General features: G+C 37.4%; 1 protein-coding gene across 1 annotated transcript in view; it reads right to left on the bottom strand.

The window, feature by feature from the left end:
- PCLO (piccolo presynaptic cytomatrix protein) overlaps positions 1-17,243 on the bottom strand; it is a gene marked incomplete at both ends in the record, with an annotated part of 319,291 nt that overhangs the window by 76,199 nt on the left and 225,849 nt on the right. Inside the window, 3 exons of the mRNA XM_084205371.1 lie at positions 1,447-1,658; positions 4,144-4,211; positions 4,827-4,935. Of these exons, the coding sequence (XP_084061497.1) occupies positions 1,447-1,658; positions 4,144-4,211; positions 4,827-4,935 (389 nt within the window). The remainder of the gene's footprint in view (positions 1-1,446; positions 1,659-4,143; positions 4,212-4,826; positions 4,936-17,243) is intronic.

Raw genomic sequence — 17,243 nt, 5'->3', positions numbered from 1 at the left:
TCAAGTGGACAGAATGGGGCACCTCTGCAGGATATACTGCCCAGCAAGGGCTTATTGATCTCCATACACTGTGAATTCAGGAGTGTGATTCATCTCACCAAATGTGAGATCTGCATTTCAGTGTAGATGGTGGCATGTGCACTAAGAGCCCTGAAACCATGCACATGAAAAACTAGTTCATATGTAAATGTATACAATATCCAGAGTATGCTGTCGTGAATCTAACTATTGACCTAAGGATTAAGAAATTCTGCCACATCCCTGAAGTTAGATCCAGTAAATATTGGCATATGGATTTAACTTCTGCATCACACGCCTGAATTAGTTTGTAGAAAGTCTATGGGCATTGTGGCAAGACAGAATTACTATCCAAACCAAACTGTCCAATAAATACCTTCCCAGTTTGTACTAAATTGCTGGATGAAAAAGATTTTTGTGTTTCCTCTCATATGAAAGTAATGTTGGCATATTTAAGAACTGTCTGAAATGAGCAGACACCATTTGCTGGTTCTGGTTCGTGCAGCACCTAACTCACCTGCCCAAATCACAGGCATAGTTTCAACAGCACAAAACTAAAAATGTAACTATAATGCAGTAGGAACCTGACAGTCCCAAAAATGAATAAAGGTGCAGAGTAAAAAATGTTTAGAAAGCACTTTGCAACGTGAAGCACTGTAAGTGTGTCAGAAGCTGGATATTCAGGATAGCAATCAGCAGTCTTGCAAATTGCTTAAGCAAATGCACTCTTCAAAGAACTGAGTTTCACTTCAGGTCTTGACTTTTTTGACACAAAACGCAAAAATGTGACAGATGACTTTATGATCTAGTTTTCAGTTTTAACTGTGAAAAAATGCCACTAAATTCCCACTTTTCCCTGTGTAGATGCACAAGAACTTCAGCTGAGGAATGGACGGGATGGGGCAAAGAAAATGAGAAATTGTGCTTGGCAAGGTCACAGGAATTAGTTAATGACAAAACACATTTTAATGGCAAATTTTGTTTTCAATCTTTCCCTGGCTTTCAGAGACTCACTATTGCTATGATTATTCATAGCTTGTAGCACTTTAAGCAGTAGTTTAGTACAGAGAGAGAAATTATAGTCTTAGCACTCTCAGCTTCTCCAGTGGAAATAGTACCTCACCACCATGTAGGATGCACTTAAAAAGCAAGAGCAACAAAGGCTGTAAAGGGCAGTTATTTTGTTTAAAAACAATGATATTAGGTTTGTATTGTTTTGTTTTGTTTTTGAGAGGGACAAATCTCTTGGATAAATCATGTAATCTTTCTTTGTGTCCATTTTCAATATCTTAACAGTGATACTCATTGTCATCCAGGAAATGAGTTTCCCAAGATGTGCTGGGATTTCTTGCTGCACTAAAGGAGGCAAACAGGCAGTTTCTTCCTGTCATCAGAATGGTCTTGCTCCATAACTTGGGAATTTCTTACCTTGCTGCTGTGCCGCTTTTTGCTCACTGAGGGAGAACCAGGCTGACCAGGGCTGGGAACAGCACTGGAGGTGGCAGAAGTGGTTCCAGAGTGGACATGAGATCCCTTTTCCACTCCTGAAGCAGCAACCAGAGGTGACTGCTGTAGAGAAACCTTTTGGAGCTCTGCAGCCAGCTGCTTGGGATCAACCCCTGGGGACTTCGCTTTATCTACTGGATTAAAGCAAGAGAGCTTTGTGTTGAAAACTGCCAGCACATCCAGATCCATCTTGCCACAGCACAGGGACAGCAAAACAATCCTTACAAGTTTTCATGTCTTCTGTCTGCATGCTTTGAACAGGCAAAAGGCATCCTGTGAAAAATAGACATCTCTCCCACAGCATTGGCATCCCAATTACAATCTTTGTGTGCTAGTGCTACTTGTTAGTGCTCTTTACCTAAAAGCTTTCTGAGCAGGTACTTCTAGGTGAAGAAAAACAAGCATTGCTGATCATTTTGAATCAAACTGAAGCAAATTACAGTTCTAAAGACAGGCCTGTGCTATCACTCATTGTTTGGTCCATTTTCACTAAGTATCTAAACTTTCTTGTTAAAGGTTTAAATCTCATTTTAACTTTTTAAAAATCAACTTGAACAGAACAGAACATTGAACAGAACTGCTCCTGAGTTAATTTACACAAAAATAAAGAGAAAAAAGCCTCAAACTTTTACTACCACAAATTAATCACAGAAGAAAAAATGTAAACAAATGAAGGCTAAAAGCCCTGATTCATCTTTCCTACATTACTCACACCTTTGTGAGGCATCTGTAGTAGGAGTCTGATTGCCCTCCCTGATGACCAGGAATGAGTGGGTGGAATTTACCCTTTGGAGACAGCAATTTCTATTTAACACAGAAATGAAGTCAAGCACTTTCATATATGCTAGACTGAATAGAGTAAAAGGATGCTAAGCACAGCTTGGTTCCCAGGTTCTCAGAAGTAGGAGAGGTTTAAAACAAGACTTCAGCTTTATCCTGCCTGCTTGGCTAATTAATTTTTCCTTCAGAGAAAATGGAGATTGCTCCCTTCTAAAGCACAAACAGTCTGCCAAACCTCAGAGGTAACGGCAATAACTCTACAGAGTTGTTCCAACTTAGAAACCACTATAAGGTTTCAAGACTAGGAGGAAACATGCCTGCAAAAATGGAAAAAAATTCTTTTATTCCTCTTCCTTCTCATTTTGAGTTTTCTTCATTAACAAAAAAGCTGGTTTATTGCTTTTGTCCTTTCCAAAACTGATTTCAGTGTCTTTCAATGCTTTTTGGTGGGTTTTTTTTATAATGTGGGTAGCTCTGCTTCAAAGTTCTGTCATATGTAGTCTTTGCTATCAATTACTATCAATAACATCAATTTTCAACTAAAGGTAGCTTGATGGCAAGTATATTAATAGCTAGGAAGTTTTACATGGTTAGAAAATGGAGGATTCAATCCAGGTAATTTAGATTCTGATTGGTAAAAGAGCACCCACAAAACCACAGAACCCAGAGCAGACCCACAGAATGGTGAGAGAAGCAATCCTAATCTGCACTGAGCTTGCTGAGGGGCTGCATTACTATTAAGACTGTGGATGTTGATCCAAAGTTAGCTTAGATAAGACTGATACAATGACTGAAGCCTGCAGCTGTGGTATTGACTGAACAGCAGGAAATCCCCCCAAAAGCACTGCCATCATAGAACTCACATACAAAACTCAATACTTGCTATTGCATCCCTGTATCCAGTAAACACTAATTTTTTTGTCACTCATAGCAGGTCATAAACCTTGTATTAAGCTAACAGGTATTTTCACTGAGGTCTTTTCCAACACTGACAACTCTACAGTTCTATGAACATAGGTCTTAGGACCTGTGTGTTATCTGGACTTCTGGAGTTTGCTGGGAGCTCTGTTTCAGCCTCTCTGGCTGCAACTGTCTAATGACCAGATGGCTACAACCTAAATTTGTCTGAGTTACACTTCACCTTGTATAGTGGTGTGGTATAGTGCCCATTCTTCATTCTTCTGATACAGAAAGGCACAGCTGTAATTGCACTGAGCAGACTGAAGTATTTATGACTCCAGATTATTAATGCAGCTTATAGAGCAGAGGCCTGGGGTGGAAGCAGAGTGCTGCAAGGTTTGGACACAGGATGGCAAATGAGGGCCTGGGGACACCAGCAACTCACTGGCCAGGTACTGACACAGGTGCAAACCCAGGGGCTGGGCAAAGAAAACTTTAGGGGCAACAGAAGGAAAAAGGACAGCAACATATCCCATGCAAACTTCACCATACCCAGCACTCATGGGTACTTTTCCTCTAGGCAGCCTTCCAGCCCCTCTGCCCCCAGCCTGTAGGGCTGCCTGGGGTTGTTGTGATCCAGCTGCAGGACCTGACACTTTCTCTTGATGGAAGTTATGCAATTGGCCTTGGCTCATCAATCCAGCCTGCCCATATTCCTCTGCAGGGCCTTCCTACCCTCCAGCAGATCAACACTCCTGCCCAAATTGGTGCTTCTGCAAACTTGTTGGGGGTGCACTGAATCCCCTTGTCTTTCCACCAATGGAAATATTTGGGATGAAACACCAAAGAGTTTACAATACTAACATACTAGCTTATATCACACACAATTTTCAGCTGCTCTCCAGCCCTACAACATCAAAGCAGCTTCTTGTGTCTCACCTGCCCTTACTGGCTCATGCAGCTCCAGGTGCTGGGGATTCTCAGAGTCCGAGAGCATGTTCAGGTCCCTAAAGAAAGCAATTAGAAGCCTGAGACAAAAGAAACTCTTTCCTCATACCCTCATTATTGTATTAAGTAGGTAAATGAATAGTGGTTCATGACAGAAAGCAGCTCCCAAGCATGGTCCCTCCTTAGCTGATTTATATTTGCAATGCTGTTAAAGAGCTGAGAAGAAAAGCTTCTTTTAAGGTGAAATCTTTAATGGATTTAATGCAAGTGTATGCATTTCTCATGATGCTTAAATGACTTTCATCTAAAGGATACAGATTTCACTAGAAGTCCAGTTATTACTAAATTACCTTCTTTTTCCAACATCAGTAAATTCAGAGAACTGTATGTTTGTTATGAGAGAAAATTGTGTCCTGACAATGGCATTATCATTTATAAAAGCATAATTACTAGCATCTGATTCAGTTTATCTCTCCTTCTGACTTTAAGAGAAAAACAGAACAAAAGGATCTCCCACAGTCACAGTGAATTCTTGCTTATTATTACATTGATGTTTTGTGCTAACAAAGGTTCCACCTTAACAACTGTAAATTAAAATTTAAAAAGTTTAAAAAAAACCAAAAGCCATGAAAAGCCGAAAAGAAATGGAAACAGAAAGATGGGGAAAAACTCACAGTCTTACACATATTTCTGCTTCCCCACTCTGCTGAATAATAATGCTCTGGACCTCTTCATAAGTCTTCCCGGTCAAGGGGATGCCATTCCATTCCAGCACCTGCATTCCTAAGAAGGCAAAGCAGCAAGAGGTCAAGAGCTCAGATTTTGACAAAGGCATCAGTTAGATCCTTCTTGCCTTGCTTTGACAAGATAATTTGATGTGACATTCAGTGAATGCTGTTCAAATGGCACAAGACATTTGCAAAGCCCTTTCACTTCACACAGATTAAATTGCTGAATGTTATTGTCCCTTCAGCTATAACTTACCTGTCAAAACAAGGCAGGAGATTAATTCTCCCTGTTTCAAAGTATACATGCACTCTCCACTCTGGGTTGTATGATATTGAAAATTTTTTCCAATATCAAAACCATGCACACCTACCAGCATGGCAAGAAACCAAAACACTCTATATACCAGACATTTCCTGGCCAGCCATGGTCTTGGAAGATAACTGTTTTCTATAGAGAAAAATTGCTGCTAAGAAGCTGAGCCTCAAAATGAAGAATTTTGTGAATGTGATTAGATAATTCAAATATTTTCTTTACCTTGTCACTCACAAAAATACAAAAAGAGTGAAGGCTATTGGACTAACAAATTTTAATGAAAAACGTGTGCCTCCAGATTTCAAACATCAGCCTGGTAGTATTCAGGTTTAAATTTTTCTTCTGTACCTTTTCTCATAAAAAATGGACAAAACAGATTAACATACTTCATTGTGGAAGATATAAACAGAACTATATTAATCAGGCTGAAATTACTGAATACTGATCTGATCTGCTGCGTCTTCCAAGTGTCCCAGGACTGAGTCAGGAGACTCAATATGGTTAAATGTATCTGTACAATGAAGTTTTTGCAGAGTACTTGCACAGTATTTTTGCTCAGTATTTGCAGAGTCAATCCTTCTATAAATCATGTGAGGTATATTCTGATAAAATTACAATTTTTTTGGTTAAGGTGAAATGCTTACACAGAGCAAACCCGAAATTCATATCTGGAACTTACAACTGAAGTCCTGAGAACTGGGTTCAAATTTTGAATTAATTAGTCATAAGAACTCCAAACAGATGTACAAATGTCAAAATCCAAGCCTCTGGTTCTAGTGGGAAAAAAATTGCTTAATGGGACAAGATACTGAATTATTAATAGTCCACTAAAAGCAATGCAAAACATCTGAAAACCACATCACCCACACAGCAAAGAAAAACCACAAACACTTAACTCACTACCACTTACACAGATAAAACCAAGTCTTCACCTGGGTCATATTGTAATCTCAAAATCCTGTGCTGTTGCATATAACAAATGGGAAAAATAATGAAATGAAATGTGGAGATGAACTCATAGAAAAGCATGCTGCTAAAATATAATGAAAAATTTTCATGGAATAAATCAGACTAAATTATTTGACAATGAAAGAATATGAAAAATAAATATACACATTTGTATTCCAAAATTTTCCACAGGATTCCATGAATTAGGAGTTGAAATATCAGAATTGCTCATAACTGTTGTCAGCCAGAATTTATTATTTTGTTTGTAGAAGTTTACAGAAAAACAAACTGTGCAGAATGACTAAAAAGCAATGCTCAGAAGGCAATAAAGCCAGCTGCCTAATGTCAAAATAGATTTGACTTTTCCTAAAATTTAGCCCCTTTCATTTACCAGCCATGATTCAAAAACATGATCTTGCTTTTGCTTGTTAAAGCAGATCTGATTTAAAACTCAGTTCCTCTGGAAGAAAGCAACAGTAATTATGAGCAAATTCATTTCCCCCTGATTTTCAGTCATACAAATATAACAGCATGAGCTTGGTCTTTAGGCTTCAAGAAAGGAAGGAACTGAAGTTATTTTTGTCCTTTTTTTTTCTTAATGTGTGCCCTCATAATGCTATCATGGCATAGGATGTAAGGTATGAAATTATGAACCTCACGATTAAGACAAACAAAACCCCCACTTCTATGTAGTGGCAAGGAACAAGAGCAAAGGTTGAAAGATTTAGACATTTGAGAGAGCAGCTAACATCCTTTTATTACCAAAAAAAAAAAGAAAAAAGAAAAAAAAAAAAAGAAAAAAAAAGCTTTTTCAACAAAATACTATGGTTACTTAAGCTACTATCAACAACTCACTTTAATTTAAAAGACTGGCAGGGAGAGTTTAGCTGAGTACCACTTAAGTGCCAGGATTTGGAAACCAAGTCTGATTTCCACTGGTGAGAGATTCAACAGTGTGTGTAGCAGCACTGCAATCACTCACCTGGTCAGAAGGGCCACACACACATGAACAAAGCAACAAACTGAAAGGAAATTGAATTTCAACAGCCTCAGCTAACACAGAGATCCATTTAGGTCGTCAGTACAGGGGTATTTTCTCTTTATTGTGTGCCTTGTGGATCCATGAATGTTTAAAATCAAGCAACTTAAACACAACTGAACCCATCAGACAGATAGCCCTTGGGTCTAAGAAAAAAAAAATGTAAATGAGAGGCTGATTTCTCTTTTCTCACCATGTAACTGCTATACACATTTTGTTCAAAAAAAAGGTAACATTACAAAGAAAACCTTTAGAAGGAATGTAATTCTAATTAACAGAAAGAGAAAAAAAGTATAGAGAAGTTACAAGAGACTCGTGATAATTTATTTTTTTTTCCTAAAACCAATCACATTCTATCACTGGTCTTTGGTAGTCAGGACATGATAGCCACATTTCCAAAAGTTTGTATGCTTCAGGTCATCAGTGTAGTAGGTAAGAAATCAAATAAAAATAGGAAGATGAGAAAACCTGCGTTGCTCCATGGAAACTCTGCTGACTGAGGAAGTACTAGTAATTGCCCTGATAATCAAATATATTATTTCTTCTAACATTTTTCTTTCTTTCACTATTATTTTATTGGGTGAGCAAGAACTTAATTTTAGCAATACCAGCTCCCACACTCTCAATAAATATATCTTTCATTCCATCACCCAGGTGATAAATCTGTCCTGTTTAACTGAATCTGGTTCTGGATATAACATTCCTATTAATAAATCAGCACAAAATAAATTATAAAATATAAAATAAACTCTTTGTATTAATGTTTCTGTAAACTGGAAGGCACAATATTTATCTCAGTTTTCACCCATCTTACATGATTTCTAATATTTTCTCTCCTCTTCAGACTCATCCTTCAAACATAAGCTAGCAGCATGATTAAAGTTGAAATTGAAAGGAATCTGAAAATCATCCAAGGATTTGATTACCCTAAACACTTGTCTTGACATAGGTGTTTCAAATACAGAAATATTAAACCGAACCATGGAACATCTCTTGAATTTTGTTCCCCTTTGTAACATAATGTACACTATTATAAAGCTACTCTCAGTCACTTTTAATGCACTATTATACTGCAGCTTCCCTTATTCAGTATACCCACGGCACACAAGAAGTGGAAAAACTGTTGTTTGCTGTGTCACTAAGAGTTTGTAATTATTTCCAACTCTATTTGTGTATAGAACCTATTAGTTTTCCATTCATTTTAAAGTCTCAGAACTGCTGTCCTACTGGAATTTAAAAATATCTAAACATTAAAATCTTGGAATACAGCCTCTGATTTTGTTTGCACCATAGTTATACCCACAGATTGCTGAGGTTCATTCTCTGCTTCTTCACAGTTTGTATTGTTTATTCTTATTCATAATAAACTTGTCAGTTTGAATTGCATTTTTCACTGATCTAATGCTCATAGAGGAAAATAAAATTGGACTCTATAGATAAGCAACTTCAATTACTAAAATAAAAATCAGTGAATATTAGTACCTTTCTATATCAAGTAAGAATTAAAATTCAGAAACATTACTTTGAAATCCCAGAAAGTGCTATAAAAGTTAAATGTGCACTCAGAATAAGTAGAAACAATATAAACCTGCAGTCTAATATTCAACACTATATTACTTGATGATCAATGCTCTCTAGTTATTTTTCTCTTATTTCTAAACCTTTTTGATGGTTCAAAATAGGTTGATGAAAGTCAATGTGTTAATGTATTTCCCCAAACTGAATGAATCACACCAAAACTCATTATTTTCTGTTGACACCTTAACTTCTTCTTCCATTTGTCATTCACACTCAGGCTGAATATTTTCCACTTATTACAATAATTATTATATAGGCAACACTCACGATTCTTAAAAATGGGTATGTTGTTCATCGAGTATAAATTAGATAATGGACCCTCCTATGCCTTATGGCTGCTATACTACTAGAAAATGACATTTATAAAAGTATGGCCAGAGCAAATGAACCTTGCATTTGAGGGGTACTCAACATTTTTTGGCAGCTATACACCCCATCACTGCCTTCAGATTTTGGTATATGCTGGCACATGGTTCCATAGATCACCCTTTAGTCTGAACGATGCTAGAGCAACAGGGGATGATCTGCTTGTACTTGTGTGACCTAATTCAAGTTCTGGCAAGTTAAATGAAGCTTAGAGTTACTGTTTATGAAAATAAGTATGACACAAATGATGTGTCTACAGTGCTTTCACCATTACTATAGCCTCAAATATCAGTTTACACTAGAGTTGCAGACAGATGATCAGTTATACCACGCTGAACAAAATGTTGTGGTGCATTGTAATTATTCAGTATTTTAGAAAAATGAGTGGTTTTTTGCAGCATGGTGTTTGTCACATTATTTCACAGCACACGAGGGCTTGTACTGGGCCATTAACAGGGCTATAGATAAGAAACACAACCAGCCCCTGGGTGGACAGACAGGAACCTCAACCAATGACATTTCAGCCTAAATTGCTGACATCTCACTGGTCTGGGAGCTGGGTGGTGTCAAAGATCAATGAGCCATCCAGGCAAACTCCCTTTTTGAACAGGGGCTAAAGGAATGAGCTCTCTGTTGCCGCATGAGCATCAGGTGAGTGGTTATCCCACTCCCTCTGCCTTCACAGTGCTCACTGAAGCTGTAGAGCAGAGTGTATTTACTTTGTTTTCATCACCGTCATATAAGAGATTATAATGATTTTGCCAGAAAAATTACCTTCCTGAAAACTGCTTTAATTGACTAGAAAGTCTTAAACATTTCATTGTTAGGCTGCGCTCAAAAAAAACCTCCTCTGCTTTTAAAAGCAGTTTATTATGAATTCAGATTTTTTAAAATTATATAATAATATATGGTAGAATGAAAAAGTATGTTAATTCCAAGTCACCTTAAGATTCACCTAGAGACAGTTAACAAAAAGGTTGCAAGAATTTCTCTTTGCTGTCTCTTTCATGAATGGTAAATAGCTAAACCTATTATTTTCCTAGGAGTTTAATGCCAGATGTGAATTTAGACTAGTATATCCCTGGCTGCATTATATATTTATATTTTTGGATTCCAAATTCAGTGAGGTTTATTTCAATTTCCCTTTTTTGAGGAATAATTTATTCTTCTTTGCACAAATGCAGTTCTGTTAGTCTTCTTTCAGTTATATCTGTGAATGGAGTGGTATTTCGCTTTGAAATTTTCCTTTGGAGGGGCAAAAATCACATGCCATGAGAGGCAAACAAACAGTTCTTGTGGAACTTACAGTGTATGTCTAAAGAATTGCTCTCTCTTAATTAGTTTCTATTCTGCCTAAGAATTTAAATTGTGACAGCACATGTCATATGAAGTCTATAAAAAACACCATTCTATTGTCATCATGAGACCTCTCTCAAAGATTTTGCAATGGTCTTGTGAGTCTGAGGTCACTTTTGTTCTACCTGCTGAAGAGGTGACTGAGGGGAGCTCTAATATGGTCTACAGATTCCTCAGACAGGTACTGATCTCTCTGGTGACCAGTGGTAGGACTCTAGTGAATGGCACAAAGGTCTGGTAGGGGAGTTAGGCTGGATATTAGGAAAAGGAACAGGCTTCTCATGGAAGTGGTCACAGCTCCAAGATTGCCAGGAGCACTTGGACAAGGCTCTCAGGCACATGGTGTGATATTGTACTTGCGGGGTGCCCCGATGTTGGAGGGTATGATGAATCTGACTCCATGTTCTCAGAAATTTATTTATTATGATACTATATTATACAAAAGAATGCTATACTAAACTATACTAAAGAATACAGAAGGGATACTTACAGAAGGCTAAAGAGATAATAATAAAAATTGTGACTCTTTTCAGAGTTGCAACACAGCTTGGCACTGGTTGGACAATAAGTCAAAATAATTCACAGAAAACCAATGAAACAATCACCTGTTGGTAAACAATCTCCAAACACATTCCAAAGGAGCAAAACACAGGAGAAGCAAATCAGATAACTATTGTTTTCCTTTTTCTCTGAGGCTTCTCAGCTTCCCAGGAGAAAAATCCTGGGCAAAGGGATTTTTCCAGAAAATGTGAAGTCAGCATTGTGATGCTTTGGACTCCCCTGTGCAGGGGCAGGCGTCAGAATCAATGATACTTCTGGGCCCCTTTCAGCTCAGGATATTCTATGATTATATTCTGTGATTCTATGAATTAAATATGAGTGGGAATTTATGTATGTAAAACTCCCAGAAGAATTTTGCTGGAAGAAAAGAGTGATTCATGTCGCATAGGATCTTGATGACATGCTAACCTAACTCATTAAAATGCAGTTTCATAGGACACTTTGCTCAGGTAAGGAAAAGTAGCTTAAAAAAGACAAGGCAGAACCGTACTTTAGCAAAGCATTGTATAAATCAAAGTGCAGCCTGAAACTTTAAAAAGACTGGCAGGAAGATAAAGAACAGGGTGAAGACCCTGAGATAAGGAAAAAAGGACAAAAAGTAACCCAGCAACATTTTCTAGTGTCTCTCAGGGGTATGAGGTACAGAAACAAAAGATAACCATCAGTTTCTGAAAGTGTGCAAAAGACACATCTCTGAGACCATCTTATGGTTGTCAATTTACCATCCCAGAGGGTGAGAAACAACCTCAGCAGTTGGCATCCCTTGCTCTCTGGAGGTACCAATTGCATATGCACATCCTGGAGCTTGGGACAGAACGGTTATATTTGAAAAGTACAAGAGAGAAAGAACTGATGCCAAAGAAAAGTTGCTCTTAAATGTGGACCCCCAACAGGCTGAGTCTCTTGGGGCTTGCTGAAGAGGCTGTCCTCACACATCAGGGGTCTAACCCTTGCTTGGTGGATTCCTAGCTGGTCTCCAGCAGTGTCACCACTAAGGGAATACAGAGGCCAATTCAGAAAATAATTGAATAATTAGGATAATTTAAATGCTGAAAGTCTGCTGGAAATGAGCAAAGGCCATGGTTATGCATTGCATGCCAATGCTACTTAAGGTTATATAGAAACAAGAACAGAAAATTTTTGTGACTCACAGTAAGCAAACACCACTGTTTAAGCAAAAAGTCAAGCCTTAATGAGAATGGCTGAAGACCTTAAAATGCCAGTCTGTCACATGGCATAGAGTGAGATCCTTACTTGATGGGTTTTAATAGGAGTCACTCTGTCAATAATCATCCTCTGTACCCTGGGAGTAATTTTACCGTTCTGACATTATGTGGTTATTCAAATATAAAGTAGAATTTATACACTGTTATCTCATTTGTGAGAGTCATGTAACCTGAAAGCTGAAGAAAGTGAATACAAATTTCTGGCCAGTGCTATGTAGTTCTCATCTCCTGTATGTATCTACTTTTCAAATAATGCATATAATTCTCCTTTCAAGAAAAGTTTTTTGCTTCATAATACAAGATAAAGTAAATCCCTGATATTATTTCTGAATCTTCCAGAACTTGTTCGTGTTCTAAATCAAGCTGAGCTACGTTTTTCCAACATTGGAATGACTTCATTTAAATGATCACGTTTTCTGTTTCTCTTGTAGTGGCTGAATGTATGTTTGTACAAATTCCTGACACATACATGTCCATAGCCATAGAAAGTATGCAGAAAAAAATTGTTTGATTATTATGTGGTTTCAATCAACCACAAGTGAACATTCATAAAATTACTTTTTTTTTTATTCTTCATCTAGTTTTGAAGAGATGTAGAACAATAAATAAAAGAGCATGGAAAGCAGTATGTGTGTCTGCAGGGAACACCTGTCAGGCACACATGTGTACAGCTGCTTTGGTTTTACCTTCTTGTGGGCTTAGAGTCAATGTACCAATTTTTGGCTGTAAAAAGGTATGTGTCTTGCCTCAGTAGCTGTCTAGGAATTTTGAGTACTTAATGAATGAAGAGAAGCAGGTTCCTCTTAGGATGGCTCATCTCAGCTGACACCTCTTTGGAATGAGATGAATCACATCCCTTCTTCCACTTGTGGTTAGAAAAAGAGCCCATAATACAAGGTGAGGTTAGATATTTACTTTTCAGACACCTAAAAATATGTGTATTGATCCCCTCCTTTGTCATTTAAAGTGATAAATCTGTCCTAGAAAATGAAAAGGACTTTTTTTCTCAGTTTAGCAAACTGACAGCTGTACCTTATCAATGAGAAGAAGGAACAGACAGATAGTGAACCTCAGGTGAAGGGAATTAATGGGGCACCATCAGAGACTGAGCTGTTAGTTCTGCTTCTGCTACAACCAGCCAGGTGAGCAGCACAAAACTAGTATCTTTAGTTTCTTTATGTGTTAAAAGGTACAGTGAAAAGATAATCTTGTTGTACATTAACTTTGAGATGTCCAAGTGACATATGCTGTTAGTAAAGCTAAGTGCATCAGAAATCTTACTAACAGAGTTGTAGGAGGTAGTGCTTGTGAGGTATTAAGGGCTGGGTAGTAACTGCAGCTTTTGTATCCCTATAACTCATTCATAAAGGAATTTAGTGATACATGTTAGGCTTATTCAACCCTAAGAAACAGAGGTTCCATATGTGCTAGAAAAATGAGAGACACTAATGATTACCTGTTAGGACTAACTGTCGTTTTAACAGGAAGTTGAAAAACTGCAGGATTTCAGTTCTCAATAATTACTTGTTCTTCAGAGTTTAGTGATAAATGTAGGCACAAAGCTCATTTTTAGGAACATCTGATTAGCAGCATTAATGATAGTCAAATTTTGGTGCTGCTTTCAGAGCAAAAAAGTTCCCTCATGATGCTAAGGCTGCTCAGCTCAGCCAAGACCAAAGATCCCAGAGTAGCCTTTCCTGGAAGCTCAAGTCATGTCTTGCTCAACCTGAGTTAGGGAACTAAGAATCAAAACAGAATCTGATTTGGTTAAATGTGGTTTGTGAGTAGTTTTTATGAGTAGAATCAAAGAGATCCAGTCAATCTAGGTATGAAAACATGTGCATGGTCACATTTAAGAGTGCAGTTCAACTGGCTGCACTGGTTTTGATGTGATAGAGTGATTTCTTCTCACCTCACTGCAGAGGAGTCAGAGAAAGGCTGCAAAGGGTGTAGCTGCCTGCAAGGGTAAAACCACACTTATAGAACTGCAACAAGAATTAGAGAAAGGAAAGTGAGCCCCTGTAATGGCTGTCATACATTTCATTGAGAATGGTCCATGATAGACAACTAAAATAGTCTTAAAAATAATAATATAAAATATTTAAATTTCAAATTAAATAGTTTTAAATAATTAATATTCTTCTCAATACCTTAGAATGTAATTCTGTTGGTGTTTACACATCTCCAACATACTTGTTACTGTCAGCTGAATTCTTTAATTAATATCTCTTTAAACAAATTTGATCTGCAGTACTTGATCAAAAAAGTAGCATTATTCTAACAAATAGGTTCATTGTAATAAATGCAGAATTCATGTGTGACGAAAGATCATTGCAAGTAAATGATGCAGGATTATGCCCATAGTTTCGTCATTCTCTGTAAGGTTCTTTAAAAGAAATTTGAATGCACAATTACTGAAGCTGTTCTGTACATGCAAGATTGGATGGTGATTATCTGGCAGCTATTTACCTAATCAACTTCTATGAATACTCACACACATACTGATTAGCAGCCGCTGCCATTTCTTCTCATTATCTACACTAAAACAAATGATCTCTTACCAGCCAGTCCCTGCGTATTTATGTGTTTCTGAAGATAACAATTAATGGACTGAATTCACCATGTAAGCACCCAGAAGACAAGCAAAACAAACTTATGACACCAAATTCCTTGACTGATAGCTACAGCTGTAGAAACTCCTAAGGAATGAAACTGCCTAGGAGATGTGGTTTATGGTTTTGAGATGGGTCTAAAAGATGAGAATTGGGCTTGGTGGAACTGTGGCAAGTACAGGTAGGAAAGGTGCTGGAAAGGTGTGTCCCCAGCCTGAGTGCTCTGTGACAATGGTGTGGAGCAGGTGCCTCACCAACTGCTCCTGCTACTGCACAGCAACCAGAAACTGCTGCCCAAAGAGGCAACCCCTTGTCCTGTACAGCAGCAATCAGCCTGTCTACTTTGGCCCTTTCATAGTCTCCACTTAGCCACTACAGTCTAGTCCTAAGACAAACTGTCCCTGTTTCTTGAAACTTGTTTTAATTACATATCAAAACCACATTTAAACACTGAACTGTTACCAAATTCCCAGCATGGCATCCTCACATTAACTTTACTGGGTATTGCAGCAGCTTATTCCCCTTCAAATATATGCCCAAGTGAGATATCGAGCTTTATTTTTTTAAACTGCCAAACATAAATGTTAAACTGGCATTTCACCTGTAGACTCAAGCTCAGATGTATATTATGGGTCAACAAGGACAAAGGAGTTTGATCACTTCACTGCTTAATCTTTTAAGAATTCTTTCATTTCACCAAAGCTATTGAACATGTCTAAGTCTTTTTCCCAGGCGCCAAATATTAAAATTATTAGTGTCAAACAGTGTACAAGAGTAAAACAACCATTTCTGCTTTTTTCATGTCAAACCATTAAATATTCTTTCCCAGGCAAAAGGAGGAAAAATAGCTGCTGTAATTAACAGTATAAAAATTGCATATTTTCTTTATTTTAAAGAAAAATTAAGTAAAAGGAGCCTCCACTCAAAGCTGAGCAACTTCATATGTAAAATATTTGGAATCAGTTATGCAGCAATAGGTAAAAATAAGGCAAAAATAAAGGCAAGAAGTAAAAAAAAAAGCCAACTGAGACTGAAAATCCCCCAAACACACTGAATACAATAAAAGAGTGAGTCAGAAATGATGTCGTATCCTTTAGAGATGAAAGTCTTTGAACAATTTTTCTTTGGTGAAAAGTATCCAAGGAATTACTAAATTGCCTATGAACTCATCACATTTCAAAGGCATTTCTTTATCTTCACCACAACTAATAATTTCTCTTAAAGTAACAAAACAGACTAATCTAATTTGATTTTTTTTAATAGATGAAAATAAATACTGTATTGAATCATTGAATGATAATATCATAGAATGCTTTGGGTTGGAAGAGACCATTAAGATAACATAGTTCCCAACACCCTGCTATGGGCAGGGACATCTTCCACTAGGCCAGGTAGCTCAAAGCCCCTCCAAACTGATCTTGATATATATACAATAAATTTTAAAGAAAATAATAAAAGTCCAATCCCTTTTTCCTTGTTCATTCCAGTGAATGGAAGCAATAGAAATACAATTTCCAATCTTTTTCCTTCTTTGTCCTTTGCTTGGAGGCCTTCTGGAACACTCCTAATTCTACTGAATCTCTCTTCACAGGCAAATGAGAATAACCAAACCCATAATACATCCTGAAAATCTGTAAATGTAAACTGCAGATGGAAAATTGGTTTCATTCAGAGATGCATCTCTTCAAAGCATGCAGTTTTACAAATTTGAATTCATCAAACTGACCATGATTTTACTTGTACCACTGAATTCAGTGACAGCTGAGCACAAAGCATGATGTTCAAATTGCAATTCTAATACTAATGCTCATGTTCCAGCTAGGGATGATGCTACTGGGGGCATCAGCAGGGCAGGCTCAAACAAGCAAGAGGAGATATTGCATCTTGCAACATATATAAACATAATACATCTATTCAGACATCAGAGATATGTTGAATTTATTGCATCTGCTGGCTCATCTGATAAAAGAGATATACTCTAATGTTTTCTTACCTGTTTTGCTTCCTGAAGAACATGACATGCAAACAGGTTTTCCCTAAGAACTTTTTCAAGAACAACAATTGTTTGCAGTTATTACTCATTATGGCAGTCATTGCAATAGTCCATAGTCCAACTAATTTTTGCTAATGTATTCTGCAAGTGTACAAGTGATATAAACCCCTTGGGCTAAATATTTTTGTTGATGTAGTCATGATTTCTACTGAAAGAGATGGCAATGTCCATGTAACTGTAGCAGTAAACTTGCTTAAGGATGGTTTAGAATAATTTATGTGACTGACAGAATAGCTAGTTTAATTTCACCCATAAACAGATCAGAACACTTGGGTGCAGTAATTTAGTTTTATGTGTTGCTATATTGCTGC

The sequence above is a fragment of the Fringilla coelebs genome, assembly GCF_963513975.1.
Source record: "Fringilla coelebs genome assembly, chromosome: 5".
NCBI classification, from domain to species: domain Eukaryota; kingdom Metazoa; phylum Chordata; class Aves; order Passeriformes; family Fringillidae; genus Fringilla; species Fringilla coelebs.
This window is presented reverse-complemented; position numbering and strand designations above follow the sequence as displayed.